At 45.3% G+C, this 19219-nt stretch overlaps 1 protein-coding gene across 4 annotated transcripts in view; it reads left to right on the top strand.

Moving 5' to 3' along the window:
- Nucleotides 1-19219, top strand: part of LOC135379040 (caspase-3-like) — a 251721-nt gene that overhangs the window by 64120 nt on the left and 168382 nt on the right. For all 4 annotated transcript variants that reach the window (XM_064612290.1, XM_064612287.1, XM_064612289.1 and 1 more), the window contains one exon: nucleotides 16637-16796. In XM_064612290.1, coding sequence (XP_064468360.1) covers nucleotides 16637-16796 — 160 coding nt within the window. The remainder of the gene's footprint in view (nucleotides 1-16636; nucleotides 16797-19219) is intronic.

Here is a 19219-nt window from a genome sequence, read left to right as displayed (position 1 = left end):
AGACCGGTGCGGACAACAAATTATCGTTGTTTTTGGCATCGTGCTACAATTATGCAGCGGCATATCTGAGCCCTCGCGTTACAGAGCGCCTGGCCCACGATTCTCACCAATGATTTCCCTCCACCGGAGAGTGCGTGCGCCTCCGCGTAGTATGTTCAATGAAAAAAAAAAAAAATCGCGTTTATCAAAAAGTACGTCTTTAGTTATTTTTTCTGTTTTGGCTGAGGGTTCCCTTTACATAATGTATACCAAATGGCTGTTCTATGACGACCGCTTCCATTTCAACATGGGCCGTAAAAACGTCTAACTTTGCGAAAATCGTCAGGTTTAAGGGGTACTATGGCAAAAATCACTGCATTGACGACTTTGAAAACCAGCTGGCTTGTAGAATGGGTCCTCGTGAACGGTCACAAAGTTTTCAAGAATTCCAGCTGTTACGTAAAGTATATATAAAAAAAGCACAAATCCGCAATAAAAGCACCGATAGCCTGGGCGTTTTAGGGCACTAGAAGTTGAAATTTCCCAAAATGTCTTCTTCAGCACATTTTCCGAACCCAATCGTCTGCTTCAGCACCATAATTATGTGTCTAACGCGTAAGACGAGAGTGGTTCAATATTCCGTAGTAGGACTGGGGTAGATACCATGGGGTATCCACGATAAGTTTTTGGTCCAGAAATGCGGGGAGTCGAGCAGGGCCTTTGGACCATTTGGCGTGGAATGACCCTGTTGTAGTAAGAAATTTTTCCATGTTCTCATCCATGAAACGTGAACCTTGGTCAGAAGCAATTGTCATGGGAATGTCAAATGTTGTGAGAACCTTTTCGTTAAAGGGGCCCTAAACAGGCAACCAAACATTTCTGAAATAATGATACCCCATGAAAGAACGCAGCTCATAATATCCAAATATACATTTCGTTCGGCTCGTGCCAGCTCATTTACCCGTATAACTGCTTTCAAAGATGAGTAACCAGCGAGCCTCTCTCCACAACGCATACGTCACATGGCTACGTAGCGTTTTGCCGTCCAATCGGGCGGCCCAGCTGCGCTCATAACGTTTCAAATTACCAGCCAATAAACATACTTCGTTATCAGCTGTGAGTCGGAGCGCTCAGTTTGTTTGTGTGAAACGACGTTTTGCGCTCCGTGGTTCCGAAATTCAACGTCATGGCATCTTCAACATCTCCGGCTGGCGCAAACGTCAACAGCTGGGCTGCTATCACATGACGCGATTCGAACCCGGGTTCCTCCCAGTCACGACGTCACATGACCAGCACGCTATCCACTGTACCACGCGAGCTGGTGACGCGATGCCGCGTGGGTCAAACCAAAGTACGGCAGCCCAGTTGTCGGAACCATTCGAAGATGACGAAGATGTTCCATCGCGCACCTACCTAAGATTCCGGAACTGTAGTCCCGGATATTCATTCGCGCAGGTGGTGTGCTGCGTGCTACTACCCAGAAAACGTAGTGCGCGTATGATACTTAAATTAAACGCATTGTAGTGAATGGTTGTGTCGGAATCGACCGAGGATATGAGTACCCCACGGACTTCGATGCTTGTCCGTTGAAGCGCCCACAACTATTACGCCGCTTGACGTACTCTTTGACGTCCTTATGAGTGGGCGACCTCGAGTATTTATTCAGAATACTGATTTTGGTCTTGAACTTGTCCATGTGATCACGTTTATCATGAAACTTATGCAATAGCTCTTTTCTAGGAGATTCTGGTATGACATTCCTTATTTTTGTTTGTCCGTTTTGTTGAGTGGTTTTATGGCAGAGTATGCCATTTGACAACATAAAAGTATTCCGCATGTTCTCAGCTTTGCGAGAAGTAATATGAGGATTCTTGGGGACCTCAAATATCTGTAATAACAACGGATCTGACAGCTGGTGATTGGAAAGATGAGACTTCTCGACTGTGGGAATTAGTGACACAACCAAAGGTTGTGGGATGCGTTACAGCGCATCAGCGACAACATTAGTCTTTCCCGAACGATGGTGTATCTTCAGAGGAAGTTCTTGAAGATCGCAAATTTTCTATTGATTTGCTGTACATTGGTCATTAGAGAGACACTGTAGTTGTATGGATGATGGACAAACATGGTCGATGGCAGTCTTGAGTAGTAACTAAGTTACTTTTAACTTGTAACTGTAACTAGTTACTTTTGGGGGTAACTAGTTACAGTAACTATTACATTTCTAGAAAAGTAGCTTTTAACTGTAACTAGTTACTATTTCTGTGAATGTAACTGCAAAATGTAACTAGTTACTGGAACAAATATCGTGCTTTTTTTTTTCTTTACCCAACCGTACCCATACTTACCCCTAACAGTGCCTTCCTTCCTTCTGTCCGTAATGGTTTATGTGCCCCGTGCCTTGTGCTCTTTGCGAGCAGAAATCAGTTGAAGATAGTTACCCTCAAGGGTCGGGAGTGAGTCATATGTGAGTAATGGTGTCACTGCCCTGGCAAGGGGTCCTGCAACCTCTGGATATGAACAAAGGAAGGATTATGCACAAGGAGAAACTTTCCGGTTAGCTCACTTGCGCACTGACCAGTGCAATAGCTAATCCTGCACTGGTTGCAGCTATGATTGCTATGAAGCTTCCGTGGGCGCTCTATGAAGCAACCATCGAGTTCTTATCATGTAAGGACGAAAATAATTTAATTGTAAAGTGCAAGATATGGAATAAGACGTTCTCGGCAAACAGGACATCAACTTCAAACCTGAAAAAGCATCTTGAGGCGAGTTCCTTATCCTTGTGTATGTCTCTCTCTACACGCTACGAAACGCGTGCGTGTCACCATGCTGTTCTTTTTCACCGCGATGCGCCAGGTCGCGTACACATGTTGTATTTTTCCCCGTGGGAGAGCCACATGTCGACTTATACAGCTTCTGGTGAAGTGCAATAATACTTTTATCGCACTTAAGTAAATGTAAAGAAATGTATGTTTTTAACGATTGTATCACCATGGCCATTTTTATAAAAAGTAACTGTAATGTAACTAAGTTACTTTCTCTCAGTCACTGCAACTGTAGCTAGTTACTTGATCAAGACAGTAACTATAACTGTAACTTAGTTACTTGACAAAGAAAGTAACTATAACTGTGACTCAGTTATTTTTTAGAAGTAACTTACCCAAGACTGGTCGATAAGCCCGTACATGTAAAAACGAAATGAAGGGAAACGCATTCGAACATGTTTGAATGCAGTTTTTCTTCTGCTGTGTTGGTAGCTCTGCTGGCATGCTCAACAACACACTATTTTCCACCGTATTTCTGTGAGATGAACGCTCCATGATGTCTCGCTGAGGCCGTCAACATAGACATCAGTTTCTCGTTCTGGATAAAAATGAGCCAAAATAGGTGTTGATTTTAAGACAGACTTGATGTTACCTACATCTTCAGAGTTGTCCACTCTGACGTAATGTTCCTTTTCTCTGTGCTTTTGGAATGTTGTTTGTTTCGTAAGAGGAGTCATAGAGGTCGCGCAATTTCAGCAAAGCCAGTAATGTACAACAAAAACAAAACAAGTAAGAAGCAAAGTCCAAAAATCTGTTTTCGTCTTGTTGTGTGTTCAGTGTATCGGGGTATTTGTCAACAGCAGCTGACCTCTACGTATCTGGCAGTTTACCCTCACGAGATACAAGATAACTGATGATGATGATTGGGATTTTTTTGGCGCAGCGACAACGAAGGTGATAATGCGCCAAGCTTGGTGATGTAATGCAACTTAAGTTAGAAATGTAATGATGTACTTAAAACCACAAGGTAGCATAGATAAAAGAACGGAATTAGAATCATAACAAAATTGATTAAAAATTTACAACTTGTCGAGAATACCTAGCTACGTCTCTAAAAAACTTAAAAATGTTCTCAAATTGAACAAGAGGTTCATCACCCAGTAAAAGAGCTGTGTGAAAAAGAATCAAGTTCTTCTAGAAGTGATGAAAGTAGCGCTGACGATGAATGTTGTACAATCGGCATTCTATGAGAATGTGCATGATGGAAAGTTGTGTGTCGCAGTTCATACAATGTGGTCGCTCGTCTCCCTCAAGTAGAAACGCATGTGTAATATGTGTGTGTCCTATCCTTAGCCGGCAGCGTGTTCTCTCTTGAAGCCGGTTTTCAAGAGGATATGTAGACCTCCCAATTTTACCTTTGATGAGACGGAGTTTATTATTGGCTTGAGTTCCCCAAAATTGCTGCCACCTCGCCTTCATTTTGTATTTTAGCACGCGAACTAAATCCTCAAACGGCACATCAAAAGGGGTAACATCATCGGACTGCAGGATGGCAGCTCGGTCAGCACATTCATTTCCTGCAATGCCCACATGGCTGGGCACCCAGCAAATGGTTAGCTTGTACCTTTTGCTAGTGATCAATGACGCTAAGTGTCTCGCACGTTGAATAAGGAAGTTTCTTGTTTTGTGGAAGTTACATATCGCTTGCGAGGCACTAAGAGAGTCAGTGTAGACGACTTATGATGTGATGTGGTTCTGCAAGATGAAGTTAAGCGCCAAAATAGTAGCATAGACTTCAGCGCTGAACATCGACAACACCAGATTTAGACGATGTGCCCTTGTCGATGTTGTCGTTACCATTGCGCACGATACGCCTGTGCTTGTTTTCGATCCGTCTGTGTAAAGGTCCACAGGAGTACCAAAACTGTTCTTGAGGTGTTGAAATTGTTGTTGCAGCACAACTGCGGAAGTATCGGTTTTCTTGTACTTGGTTAATGAGCAGTTGGACTGTGTTGGTGCTGACCATGGAGGAAGATCTTTGCCAGATTCGGATACCAAGTAATTGTATTCAGTGAAATCATAACATTGAACCTGGTGTGCAATACGCATGGACAAGGGACGTGCAGCAGGTCTGTTAAGAAACAGCTGTCTAAGACGTGTACTTCTGACAAATGGAAGCGCCGCATGTTGAGGATAACTTTTCGTCCTCAACGCATAACAGATAGTGAGACAAGCACGTCGCCTCTCGAGGGACATCTCATCACATTCAACATATAGGCTTTGTACTGGTGAGGCCCGGGAGGCCCGAGGACTAGTCGTAGCCCTTGGTGGTGTATGGGGTCCAGACGTTTCAGTGTGGAGGGGCGTGCCGATCCGTAGATGATGCTTCCATAGTCTAGCCTTCATCGGACAACAGATGTGAAAATACGGTGAAGAGTCTGTTGATCTGCTCCCCAAGATCTGTGTGAGAGGACTTTAAGCAGATCCAAAGATTTTGTACATTTCACTTTCAGGCTACTTATATGTGGCGAGAATGTGAGTTTCTTATCAAAAAGCAGACCTAAGAATTTGTGTTCCGGCCTGATGGCAAGAGATATCGCGTTCATATGAAGAGATGGGTCTGGAAGCACCCCTCTCCGCCTTGAAAAAGGCACGCACACAGTTTTGCCTGCTGAAAACTTGAAGCCGTTCTCAGTGGACCATTTACTCAGTTTGTTAATGGAAAGTTGCAACTGTCTTTCGCGTGTGGCTAAGTTAGACGATGAACATGAAATCTGTAGATCGTCGACATAGAGTGAGTACGTGATAGTCGAGGGTATCGCTTTGGCAACAGAGTTCATTTTGAGAAGAAACAGGGTGACACTCAGCACACATCCCTGCGTAACGCCATTCTCTTGTACAAACGGGCGGGAAAGGGTTGTACCGAGTCGCACCCTAAACGTTTTTCCACTGAGGAAGTCTGAAACGCACTGGAAGAGGCGGCCGCGTATTCCGCACAATTTGAGATCAAGCAATATGCCGTATCGCCAAGTTGTGTCATATGCCTTTTCTAGGCCAAGAAAAGATTGATACATAAAGTTGTTTTTTTAACGAAGGCTTCGCGAATAGTGGTTTCCAGACGAACAAGACGATGAGTGGTAGAACAGTCAGCCCGGAATCCACACTGGTATCTGTCAAGCAGGTTATGTTGTTCTAGGTAATAATCAAGGCGGCTGTTCACCATTCGTTCGAATGTCGTTCCTAAGCAACTCGTGAGTGCTACAGGCCTGTAGCTTGTTGGGTTTGAAACTTCTTTCCCTGGCTTCAAAAGCGGTATGATTGTTGCTATCTTCCAATTGGAAGGAAGGTTTCCTTCTTGCCAAATCAAATTGAAGAAATATGGTAGTGCTTCTTGGGAACTTTTAGACAAATGCTGGCGCATGGAATATGTTATACGATCTGGTCCAGGTGATGTTTGCTTTGTTATTGACAGAGGTTTTAAGAGTTCAATCATTGTCAAAGGCATGTTGTAGAGGCACCTATCACCTCCACTCCTTTGAATTGTTGCTTTTTCAGCACTTTGCTTAATTTTTTATGAAGTTTCTGCTTTCTGCTGTTTAAAGATGACAAGAAGCTCTCCCAAGATGCGCGTTTAGCTCTTTATTTGTCCACTTAGCTTTCGCTCGAGCTCTCTTAAATTGGATCAGGTTGTCTGGAGTCGGGTACCTACGAAAAATACCCCACGCTCAATTTTGATCTTTCCGCGTTTTCCCGCATTCATCTGTCCACCAAAGTTTGGGACGCTTGGGGAGACGGCCATATGTCTGCGGGATAGATCGCACAGCAGCATTTATAATTATCCCCGTGACAAAACCGTTTGAGGGGGGATATGTTTAATGCAAAGTAAAAAAACAGAAGAGAAAGGTTAGCCACGATGTGGGCTTGCTATTCCCTAAAACTTTCAAGCAAACAAAAGAATATACAAACAGCTGGGATACAGAAGATTATGAAAAAATACAGAAGAAACAGCTCCTTCACTAATCGTTGCGCATAGGACGTATCAGAGAATGCCCAGGAGTTTAGATTCCCGAAGGAATCGTGTCAGCGCAGACGTGAATTCAGCGTGCTGGGTAGGGCCAAGTAGCACCGCAAGAAAAAGCTCTCGGTAGCCTAGATGAGCAAGGCGGCGCAGGAGACTCGATCGGTGAACTTCGTACCGCTGGCAGGCAATGAGGATGTGTGCCACATCGGCTTCTACGTTGCACGTTGGGCAAAGAGGTGATGGGTGCTGATTCATCTTAAATAGGAGGAGAGGAGTTCGTGCCACATTCAGCCGCAGCCGACGAAGCAACGATTCCTCGATCCGCGGGATGCGGCCAGGCACAGCATATGTCATTAAAGGGTCAATGGATTTAAGGAAGGCATTGGTTCGTATAGCCTCTTGCTGAAAGAGCTGTGTGCGGTTAGCAGTGAAGCGGTGGATTTTCAGCTGGCACATAGAGTGCGCAAGGGGAATGACAGTTGGTTGCGCAGTGTCATGGGCTTGCCGAGCAAGAGCGTCAGCACGGTCATTGGCTGAAATTCCGACATGGCTCGGAATCCATTGGAACACCACTTCGTGTCCCATCGATACAAGTCCAGAGTGCAGGGCGATGATCGTGATGCAGGTGTCACTGATGACTGCAGCAGAGTTAGAGGCCAGCGCCTCCAGAGCCACTTTACTGTCGGTGAGGATCGACCAGGCCCTGGGCGCACACGAGGAGGCATGTCTCAAAGTGGCCAGAAGTGCGAATGCCTTGGCCTCAGCAGATGACGTAAGAGTGAGCTTGAAGCCGTGCTCAGCTCCATCCTCTGGGATGCAGAAGGCAGCAGACGACCCAACTAGAGAAACTGAAGAATCGGTGTATATTTGGGTTCAATGCCGGTGGTGACTGTAGATGTGGTACAAGGTCAGTTGGCAGGCCACAACTGTTGGCACAACCTTCTTTTTCCTAAGGCCCGGAATTGACGTTTGTACAGTGGGGTAGTGAAGTGTCCAGATGGGTGGCGCAAAGGAGGTGCGGGCGGAGGTTGAGGTTGAGGGAATGTTACTTCGTAAACGGCAAATAGCTTGACCGAATGCAGATGCGGCATAACGTTGCGCAATGTCACAGAGGTAATAGACTATATGGCGGGCAAGATAACGTGTGTACGCGTGTAAGGCGACACTATCGCGAGTAATAAGCAGGCAGGTTTTGGCTCGCGTGCCTCCGCCAAAACAGAGAAGGTTTCAAGGTTTGAATCTTCAACAGATTTATCAGCTAAGGATGATGCCACAAGACTGGCTTCCTTTTCGAACAGGTTCCAGTCAGCCTTGGACAGTTTCCATCGTGGTGGTCGTGTAAGAAACGTGTTTGTGGAACGACGAATTGTCAGGACCACAGGGAAGTTGTCAATCCCACGAGGGTTCTGTTCAACGGTCCAATCAATACAATTATAAAGGGAACGACTGCTAAGAGACATGTCTAAGGATGAAATCCTTTGTTTTGAGGAGTTTATACTTATATGTAATCCTGTGTTTAGTAGGCAAACTGGTCTTGAAAGGAATAACCTTTCTACCATTTTCCCCCGGCTATCTACCTTTGAACTGCCCCACAAGGGATTGTGGCCATTCAGGTCACCTAGAGTTAGGTATGGCTGAGGAAGTTGGTCACAGAGCTGTTGCAAATCTCTCTGTTGTATTACTACTGAAGGGGGCAGGTACAGTGAACATACCGTAATGACCGTGTGCAGGCATACCTGGACAGCTACTGCTTCCAAATGTGTAACTATTGGAGCCTGTTTTGCAGGCGTGGATAGTGGAAGGACCACATCCACACTTCCAAATGTACGTGTAGTGTTAATTCGATCATTTCTGAAAACTGGATCCTTTCTTACACTTTGTTCATTCAGATATGTCTCTTGTAAGCAAAAACATACTGCATTCTATTTTTCAAAAAGGTCATGAACGTAATTTAGATTTGAAAAGGGGCCTCGACAGTTCCACTGGAGGATTACCTGTCCCATAATGAATGTGGTGGTGAATATAAACAAAAGGATCAAAGGGATTTGGTGTGTTAAGGGGGTTGTACCCTCGGTGGGGGTTCTTGTGCTTTCCCCTGCCTCGGCCTTCTGTACTTCGTTGTTCCTTCCCCTGGGAAGGAGTGCACGGAAGGCTCGACGATGACTTAACTGTGACACGCAGTCGTCATCGTCGAGATCCATGTCCTGCGTGGCAGGCTGCGATGGGCTTTTTGTGCACCCATTCCATATTGAAGGTGTGCCATCGGCCTCCGTGGAGGTCGTGGCCACCTCTTCCTGACCGGTTGACACGTTGGTCAGGGAGGAGGAACGCCACAGTTGCGCATCCTCATGTTTTTTTAGGGAGTGTGGGGTGGAGGCCCCCAGAGTCTGGGTCCCCACGAATACACTGAGCGGTGCCACTCCCCTTTGCACCGACTCAGCGAAACTTTTTTTCTTTTTTCCTGAGGTCCAGCTGTGCCCTAGCTTCCTTATAGCTCACATTTTGTTCTGTCTTAATTTTCAAGATTTCCTTTTTGCTCCTGGAATAATGGGCAACATCTTGAGTAGACAGAGTGATCGCCCTGGCAGTTAGAACAACAAAAACTGTTTTTGCAAGATTCTGGAGTGTGTTCATTCTCGCCGCCGGCACACTTTGGGCAGACTAGGTGGCAACGACACACTTGCGAATGGTGCCCAAAACGCTGGGTATGTAGTGGTGCACATGACAGTTTACATAGCCTGCTTTCAACTCGGAGGGAACACTGTGAAGTTGGAATGAGAGAACAAGGTGTCTGGTGGGGATCTCTTCGTTGTCCCTACGAATAACAATCCGCTTTGCGTTCATGACACCCTGATCTCTCAATCCCTCTGCCATCTCCGATTCGGGGCACAAAGGTAGCTCATCACATGAGATTACCCCCTTTACTGTGTTCAAAGTGCGGTGTGCTGTCACTGAGATCGGGATCCCACCAACAAGCCTCCTCGACAACAAACCCGAACTCTGCTGACTGATCCCAACCTCGATCTGAATCTCTCCACTTTTCAACGTTTTTTTCCTTGTATGTTTTGCCAACCACGTGTTCAAGTGATTTAGCGACGATGAAGGGGGATACCGTATCAAGTGACTTTGTTTCATCATCATACTTCATTATCAGGATTTTGGATACCATGGTTCTTTGGTTTTCCCAAAGCAATGCATGGCTTGAACCTCATTGCGGCCCCTCTTACGAGGCCAATCATGTCTTAAGAGGGCGAATTGATTAGGATCCATGAAAGATGGTTGTACGTTCAGTGCAGATGGCGTGCCAGCCACCATCGACCCCAAGAAGTGAACATGCTACGCATGCAAGCACGTGCCACTGCACGATACCCAAGTGTAGTTTCTAGGAGATAGAAAGAACTGACCAAGGTTGACCCTAGGCACCAAAGAAGGTGAAGGGAAGAAGTGGAAAGCGAGAAGGAGAGAAAAGGGAATGTGATGAAATGGGAGATGGCGACTAGCTGAATAATCCTGGCCGGCCCTTCCAGGACCACCCGTCTATGGGAAGCAGGGGCCAAAGCGGTGTGTTGCTTTCCCAGAGGGTCCCCGAATGGTCCTAAACAACCTCTGTGTCCACTCAACCGCCAGGATCCCCCTTTCCGCAGACACGGGAAAGCCACGCACAGCTATACGTGGGGTTCTCCCTTCTGCTGCGACCCCACCGTGAGTGCAGGAGGGGGCTACTGCGGCTGCTGCCGGGCGATGGGAGCGCCATTTTCCCGACGACGGGATACAAGATAACACAGTAAAATGTATGTTTGAATAAACTGACACTTATTGATCTCCATTTTGAAGCCATCATTTTCCAGTATGGACATAGATTGGTCAAGAACATCGAGATGTCCGTCTATGGTGGAAGTGTAGATACAGATGTTATCGAAATAGACAATTACAACGTCCTTCCATTTAAGGGGATGAAATGCTTCATCCAGTACTGCTTGCCAAGTGGCGGGAGCGCTAGTTGGATCAAAAGGCATTCGAACGAATTCGTAAAGACCGTCAGGTGTAATGAAAGTTGTCTTATGTTCTTCAGATGTCCTTATTTTGATGTTTAAGTAACCTTTCTTGATGTCCATAGTGGAACAGCATTTGGCTTTCTCTACTCTGTCAACAGTATCGTGAGTTTGAGGCATACTATATGCTCTTTCGATGTTTTTTTTTCTCATTTAGCTTGCGGTAGTCAACAACAAGTCTATGGGGCGTTGACGGATAAAATGGTTGATCAATAACGAAAAATGGGGAAGCGTAATGCGACTCTGATTTTCGAACAAAACCTAACTTAAGCCAGTTGTCGATTTCTTCCTTGACGAATTTTCTGCCATACCATGAGTAGCGGTAAGACTTAAGACTCTTCGTCCTGACATCGTTTCTTCCCGGTACTGTGACTACTGTGACTCTTATCTTGGCAAAAGCTCAGCTGGTTTGACGTTTTCCTTCACAAGGATCTTGATTACATTGCTAGGAAGGGAGTTGCCTTAGGACAGAAGCCGCCGATATTTCGAACAAAGACTGTTCTTCTTCTTCATCATTGGCATGGTATTTAAAGGGTTAGGTGTGACGTGTTTAAAGGTTCATGCGAATTGTGGGCCAACAGCCCGGAGGGAAAAAAGGGTCCGTACGGGCTTCTACGGCCGAAGTGAATGGCCGCTTTGTTTGAGTGTGGAGGGGATTATGTGAACGTAGTGATCTAGGCTCCAGACCGGTTACAGAAAAACGGGAGGTTCACGAACACGTGGACGAAATGGGACAACAGGCAAGAATTGGCAAGCATAGCGAAAAATAAGGAGGTTAGTGGTTACGTGGGGAACATTCCAGAACGAGCAAAGTTTTTTTTTTTTTAATATTTCTAATACAAAGTTGTGGCATGCAATAAGGAAAGCAGAAAGCAGTGGTCATGCAGAACATAATAGATGATAATGGAGATAGAAGGGAAAAACATATTTTATTTGTGAAGAGTTTCTAGGGTGCCTTGTGATTTGTTGATACCGGACGGGTGAAGAGCGTTGAACTTGTATATGAGATAAGACTCCATATCACGTCTGTCACGTGTGGATCTAAACCCGGTTTCTAGAATATATAGTTTAATGTTGTCAAAATTGTGACAAGGAACGTTAAAATGTTCGGCGACTTCTTTGGGGAGTTTGTTCGACGTATCGGTTCTGTGTCCGGTAAGGCGGTTGTTCATTTGTTGGCCGGTTTCACCAATGTATTGCATAGAGCAGTCGCCGCATTCAATGCAGTATATGACATTGGAGCTTGTGCATGTGAATGCGTGGTTAACGGGGTGGGTGTTGTTGCTCGCAGTGCTTTTGATGGAGTTAGCATGTTGAGTGCTTGTATGTTTTGCAGCGCGGGAGGTTGCAGGGTCGTGTTGCCGTGTACGGGGTGCTCCTTTTCTGATTTTGGCATTGATCGAGGAGTCTGCTAGGTTTTTTGCGCGTCGGTATGGGGGGGTCACCTGCATGGGATGGGTGAATATATTACTAAGTCGGTCACTGCTTTGGAGGAGGGGCTCGTGCTTCTGTAGAATGGCTTTGATGTTTGGAAGTGCGTTGGAATATCTTGTGATGAAGCTTATTTGGCACGCGTCAGGACTTTTTTTTGGTTTTCCAGAACCGCGTTTCGATCGAGTGTGAGTGCCTTGCGACAGAATTCGGTTAGGAGGGAGTCTGGATAGTCCCTTTGGGCAAGTGTACTGCAGAGTTCGTCAAGCTTCTCTGCGTAATCTGTGTCGTTTGAACAGATTCTGCGTAGTCTTACACTCTGTCCATTAGGAATTCCAACCTTAGAGTGACGCGGCGGTGACTCTTGAAGTGAAGGCATTGTTGTTTGGCAGTTGGCTTTTTGTATAGGGTTGTGGTGAGGTTGCCGTTGTCTAGTGATATTGTGGTGTCGAGGAAGTTAATTAAGTGAGTTGACTGTTGTGATGTGAACTTTATGTTGCTATGCGCGGTGTTCAGTATATCTACGAACTTTTGAAATTCATGTTCCCCGTGTTCCCATATTATCAGTATATCATCGATGTATCGAAGGTAAACAGTGGGTTTTAATGAGAGGGCGCTGAGAACTTTGTTTTCTAAGAACCCCATGAACATATTTGCGTATGTGGGTGCAACAGGTGTGCCCATACTTGTACCGTGTACTTGTAGGTAGTATTCGCCATTGCACTCGAAGTAGTTCAGTTTAAGGACCAAGTCCATTAGAGCGAGTATGGTTTCTGTGTCTTTTCTGGTGTTTGCTGTAGAAAGGGTTTTGCAGAGGGCTGTGATTCCGTCGTTGTGTGGTGTATGCAGTGATGTTACATCCAGCGTGGCTAGTATTGTGTCCCTACCAAATGTACGAGTGTTTTTTATATCTCTGATTATTCTGAGGAGGTGGGTGTGTCTTGTACATGCGATGGCAGTGTTGTCGGAATATGGTTTAAATAGTGGTCCAGGAATTTCGAGAGTCTTTCGTTTGTGTTGGTGTGTTGTTATTAGATACAATTGGCCTGCCGGGGATGTGAGCCGTATAGAGCTCGTTGGCGTGTACCTTGTGGATTTTGGGCAGTAAATAGAAACGACCTGCGCCTGTGTTTGAGGGGGTGAGATATCTGAGGTCATCACGTGTGATGAGCTTTCGTTCGTGGAGGTCCTGTATGGTATGGGTTATTAGCGCCGTGTACTCTTTTGTTGGGTCATGGTCCAGTTTGAGGTATTGTTGCGTATTGTTGAGTTGCCTATGAGCTTCAGAAATATATTTATCTGTGGGCCAGATGACGATACTCCCACCCTTATCTGCGGGCTTGATAATGTTATCATCTCTGTCAGCTAGCGCTTTGCTGATGTCACGCTGTGTTTTAGTCAGGTTGTGACCACGCGTGCTTTAGGAAATACCGCGAAGGATGTCGTTGCTTACTTGTTTAATGCACAGGTTTAATGCGGGTTCTCGGCCGTGATTTGGTGTCCAGGTTGATGGTAGTCGGTGGTCGTTGTTGTTTTCTTGTGTTGTATCAGCGAAGACTTCTCTAAGACGTAGCCGTTTCACAAAGTCTGATATGTCTTTGTGGATTTCGTATTCGTTAACAGAATTGAGTGTAGGGCAGAATGTTAACCCCCTAGATAGGACTTGTAGTTCGTCGCTGGTTAGTGAGCGTGATATATCTATTACAGTGCTTGCAACAGCGTTTTCTCGGGGTGGCTCAGCGATGTTGCGAAGAGTTGTGGTTGTGGTGCTGGAAATGATTTGTTCGGCTGCTGCGTGTGTTGTGTTAGTGGGTCCGGTATCCGTGTCATTGTTGGAATTAGGTTTTCCGAGTTTTGAGTGTTCCTTATTAGCTAGCTCGCGGTTGAGTTGTTGAATGTGTAGTTCAAGAGTGTTTGCCTCCGCGTCGGTGAGACTGATATTGTTTATATGGGCCGGGATCGTAGCGAGTTGCGCGTGGCACTGTTTCTTTAATATTTCTAGAAACGTACGGGCTGTGTTGCTAAGGGCTGATGCCCACTCTAGCTCTAGTTCAGGTGTCAGTTTTCGTAATGCAGGAACTGTTTTAGGGGTGAGGCCTTTAGGTACTGTGTTGTGAGCCAGGGGGTGGGTGTAGATCCGTAGATGATGTAGGTATCGGCTACGTCTCTCCATGAGTTTTCGCATTCGTAGAAACTTCGTTGACTGCATGGTAGGCTGATGATTAGATAGTCAACGGTGTTTTCTGCGTGATGTGCGTCGTGTCTGTGGGGTCGGTGTCTGTGGGGTCAATGGCTGTGGAGACTCGCTGTGTTCCTCGATGTCATCTGTCTGTGTTTGCGTGCTTGTGGTCTTCCGTGTCACAGTTTGCGTGAATTTTGTGTGTGTGCGGGTTGTGTTTGGAGTGTTGTCGTTTGCCGCGTGTGTATGCGTGCGTGCAGTGGTCGTTGTGGTCCCCTTTGATGCCATCGTGTGATTCTTGCGTATTTGCGGTGCTGGCACTTAAAGTGTAAGCTGGTTGAGGATGTTGTGTTTGAGCGTTTGTTAGTGCAGGACGGCATCTCTGGACCATTAGGTGTTTGATGTTGTGTGCCATAGCTCGTACGCCTGCGTGGTTTGGGTGGATGCCGTCCCGAGCGAGATGTGCTTCAGCGTGGTATTCGAAAGCTGCGTGTGTGATAACCATAACGTTGGTGTGTGCCTGACGCATGTGGATGAGGTGTTTGTTGACAGCGTGCGCCTTCCTGTTGAACTCGTGTAGCCATGTGTCCTGATGTATGTATACTCGGTGTTTGTTCTGTCTTCGGTGAAGTATCGTTGTCAGTAGTATTTCAGCGCCTGGTCTGTTGTTTGTGATGAAGGAAACTAGTGCTTCGAATTCCTGGATGACATGTTGTGCTGTCGACCGTGCGATGTCGTTGGTCCCTACGTGGAGTATGAAGTGCGTGATGTTCGGTGGGGCGGCGGTTACATGTGTCATGATGTCTCGTATTCTTGCGCCGCTTGAGAAGTGTATGTGAGGTCCATGCTCTCCGTGTGGGATGTGATCGTGTATGTACTTGTAACAACTATCCCCTAGGAGTGCGACATGCGAGAACGAGAGGACGGGTTGCTTACCTCCTGAGGCCATCGGATGGTCAGTAGGAACGTAGATGGGTAGAAATCCAGCGAACCGGTAGAGATGTAGGAAGGGAGTTGCCTCAGGACAGAAGCCGCCGATATTTCGAACACAGACTGTTCTTCTTCTGGGCACCGTCCTCATCATTGGCATGGTACTTAAAGGGTTAGGTGTGACGTGTTTAAGGGTTCATGCGACTTGTGGGTCAACAGCCCGGAGGGAAGAAAGGGTCCGTACGGTCTTCTAAGGCCGGAGTGAATCGCCGCTTTGTTCGAGTGTGGAGGGGATTATGTGAACGTAGTGATCTAGGGTCCAGACCGGTTACAGAAAAATGGGACGTTCACGAACACGTGGACGAAACGGGACAACAGGCAAGAATTCGCAAGCATAGCGAAAGATAAGGAGGTTAGTGGTTACGTGGGGAAAATTCCAGAACGAGCAAAGTTTTTTTTTTATATTTGTAATACAAAGTTGTGGCATGCAATAAAGAAAGCAGAAAGCAGATGATAATGGAGATAGAAGGGAAAAACATATTTTATTTGTGAAATGTTTCTAGGGTGCCTTGTGATTTGTTGATACCGGACGGGTGAAGAGCGTTGAACTTGTATATGAGATAAGACTCCCTATCACGTCTGTCACATGTGGATCTAAACCCGGTTTGTAGAATATATAGTTTAATGTTGTCAAAATTGTGACCAGGAACGTTAAAGTGTTCGGCGACTGCTTTGGGGACTTTGTTGGACGTGTCGGTTCTGTGTCCGGTAAGGCGGTTGTTCATTTGTTGGCCGGTTTCACCAATGTATTGCATAGAGCAGTCGCCGCATTCAATGCAGTATACGACATTGGAGCTTGTGCATGTGAATGCGTGGTTAACGGGGTGGGTGTAATTGTTTACATTGCTGTTTCATGGCTACAGACACTGTTCGCCGCCACGATACACTCTGTTTGTCACCTGCTGCAGTGCTGCACGTCCCACAGACTCAAAAATGATTGCTCTTTGTCCTCAGGAGGTTTTATTTTATTATTTTTTTTATTCAATGTAACATTTTCCCGCTGATTTTTCTCGAGCAAAAGTATCGCCCAAAAAGGATGTATTTGTCCTTCCTGGTGTTCCAGTCTCAGAATATCAACTCGGTGAACCTGAACCTTGTAAGTAAATATTAAAGTGCAACTGCTAAGTTTGTGTATACGAGCGAATATTTTGAGCTGACAATACGACCTAAACTGCACTTGTCGATAATGAATTGTGGTTTCTGTTTGTACCGTTAGGGTCTCGACCTGTTCGATGCAAGTGGACTCAGGAGTGATAAGAAGAGACTCGGGCGTCATTAGAATACCGGAACAACTTACGCAGGATGACTTTTGGTACGACATGGGATATGAGAATGGAGCTCGAAAGCTCGGACAATGTGTCATCATCAACTTCTCGGTAAGATATTTTATATTCCCGCTGCTAAAATGTCAATCATCATCACGAAACGTTTATCACGCAATAGTTGTGACATATGAGTGCCGTACGCTACCAAAAAATAAAAATAAAATAAAACGACAAATAAAATAAAATGTGCAAATCAGATAATTTGAGGCAGATCTGTTTTACCTGCTCTATGCTTTCCGATGTGTGTTACATATATTTTTGATTTGAATTATGTCTGTTTCATTTGGTTTGCGATTCTAAGTGTGGTTCACATAACGTGAAAAAAAATCGCATTCGAAGGTCTACTTTTTTGAACACTATGCGGTCAACGCTATTTACCTTGGGAGAGATATTGTCATGTGTTCCGAGCACTTTGAACGAACTTCATTCTCAACAAATCGAATTTTCCCAATTTAGCTGCGACGATTGCCAAGCCAACCTCATGTTTGCCAATGAAACAGAAAGTAGGTGCGGGATTTATCTAATTCTATTGCAAACAACATTCACAATTAGAATGGTAATAACCAGGAGAAAAATTAATTGCGAAAACCGTCGTTTCGGGTCACGCAAATTGCCGGCCGATCTCAGATCTACAATATAGTTTTTTTTTTCGTCAGGTGGAACCGCTGTATAAAGAAGAATCATCTTTCTCTTTCTTTAATCTTCCTCTGCTGTCTTGAGCAATGTTCCGAGGGTGACGAAATTAGTAGACGACGCTTTTTGTTATACTACGTAATGAGCATAATTCACTAGGTGATTTCTAAGTCCAGCATAAGAAACTTGTGACGGTTGGCTTCCCAGTTGTACTAATTCCCTTTAGGCGTTTGATATTACTGGAGACAGCTAGGTTACGTAACTTGCAGGTCGAACAAATTCGTGAAGACTGTCAGGTGTAATGAAAGTTGTCTCATGTTCGTCAGATGCAGGTTACGTAACTTGCAGCTATCGTTTTTTTACCATGAGAAGAGGACACGAGAAGATTGAGGAAGGGAAAACCCTACAACATGAAGCATTAATCCAAAAAAGAAGCACAACATGAATGTGAAATGAGATTCATCAAAGCAGCAGGCAGAATGACCGATATCTGGCTAATACAAAGCTGGCAACAGACTATTTCGCAGGCCTTCGAAACGACACGGGGCGTGTCGAATTTTTGACTGTGAACTAGCGTGATATTAAGTCTAAATAGGAACACAATACGTAGGAGCAAGAACACAGCTGTCTGTTTAGTTAAGAAAGTTCAATTTTTTCAAAGGTTCGAACAATGTTCGCGTTAGTGATTATTGTACTGCGTTTAGTGTGGCCAATGTAACATGAGCCGCACTTAAGAGGAATGGTGCACTGTTTCCAGCAAATGTTTCCAAGTGCTTCAAGTCAATGCACTTTGTTCAGTAAGGACGTACGCCATCATATCTCAAAGGCTGTCGCCTACATAACACGCAAGGCGAAACCACTGCGAACAAGCTAGTTTGTCTTTGGAATGTGCAATGTGAAAATTAGTAGGCAATTGTACTTCTGCAAGCTTGATCAGTGCGTGTCTGGGGATTGTTTGAATACGAAGCAGTTTTAGAATGACTTCTAGCGTGTAACCTGACAGTTCTAGCCTGATAATTCGTCGCTGAAATGAATTATCAAAAGTACGATCTGTACTCCGACAACAATTCCATACAAACAGTTGTTACATGATTTATAATGCTCGTCACAACCGCCCTCTCCTCCCCCCCCCGGGATCTTTTAGACGAAATCAAATTGAATAACTTATAACGTCTGTTTTTCACTTCGCCCTTTCATCCACACAAATGCCGTAGATTGCCTGGAATGACGTAGTGACGTAGTTCTAAGCGATACGCACATTCCAGTTGTCTGCTCGCGCTCGCGTTGCACATACCGTTCATTCTGTCGGCAACTTTCTGCTCAGCGTCCTTTGTTTCCTTCATTGTTACCAATGAGAAGATATGTATGCAGCTTCGCGCACGCTTGAGCTACGTCACTGCACTTTTGTACATAACGACGCTAGTAGTAGTGCTACCTATTCGCTACTTCTTTCAGTATTGTAGTAGCAGTATCACTATAGCTTAAGTCGCTCGTGCGGAAAGTATTTCCTGCAGCGAGCGACTGTGTCTCCACTACGGCTACCGCTGTTTTTAATAAAATGAAAATGTGAAGCATAGCGGGGGTGAAAAGCAAGTCACCAACAAACCACTTTTTTTTAATTTATTGCATTGTCTTGCCATCCAGGCAGACATGTTAATGTGATCCTCCTTGACTTCAACTTATCTCATAAGCTAAGCACAAGTAAGTGTAATGTAAAAGCATGCAATTGCCTTCTACTACCTCAGAACCTATTCCCTTTTTTGTGTGCGTTCTTGTACCTTTCAGCGTTCTGAAAAGCGCAATAGCATCATGTGATAGTGACATATATAAGCAACGAGGCT

The sequence above is a fragment of the Ornithodoros turicata genome, chromosome 1 (genome assembly GCF_037126465.1).
Source record: "Ornithodoros turicata isolate Travis chromosome 1, ASM3712646v1, whole genome shotgun sequence".
Classification (NCBI taxonomy): Eukaryota; Metazoa; Arthropoda; class Arachnida; order Ixodida; family Argasidae; genus Ornithodoros; species Ornithodoros turicata.
This window is presented reverse-complemented; position numbering and strand designations above follow the sequence as displayed.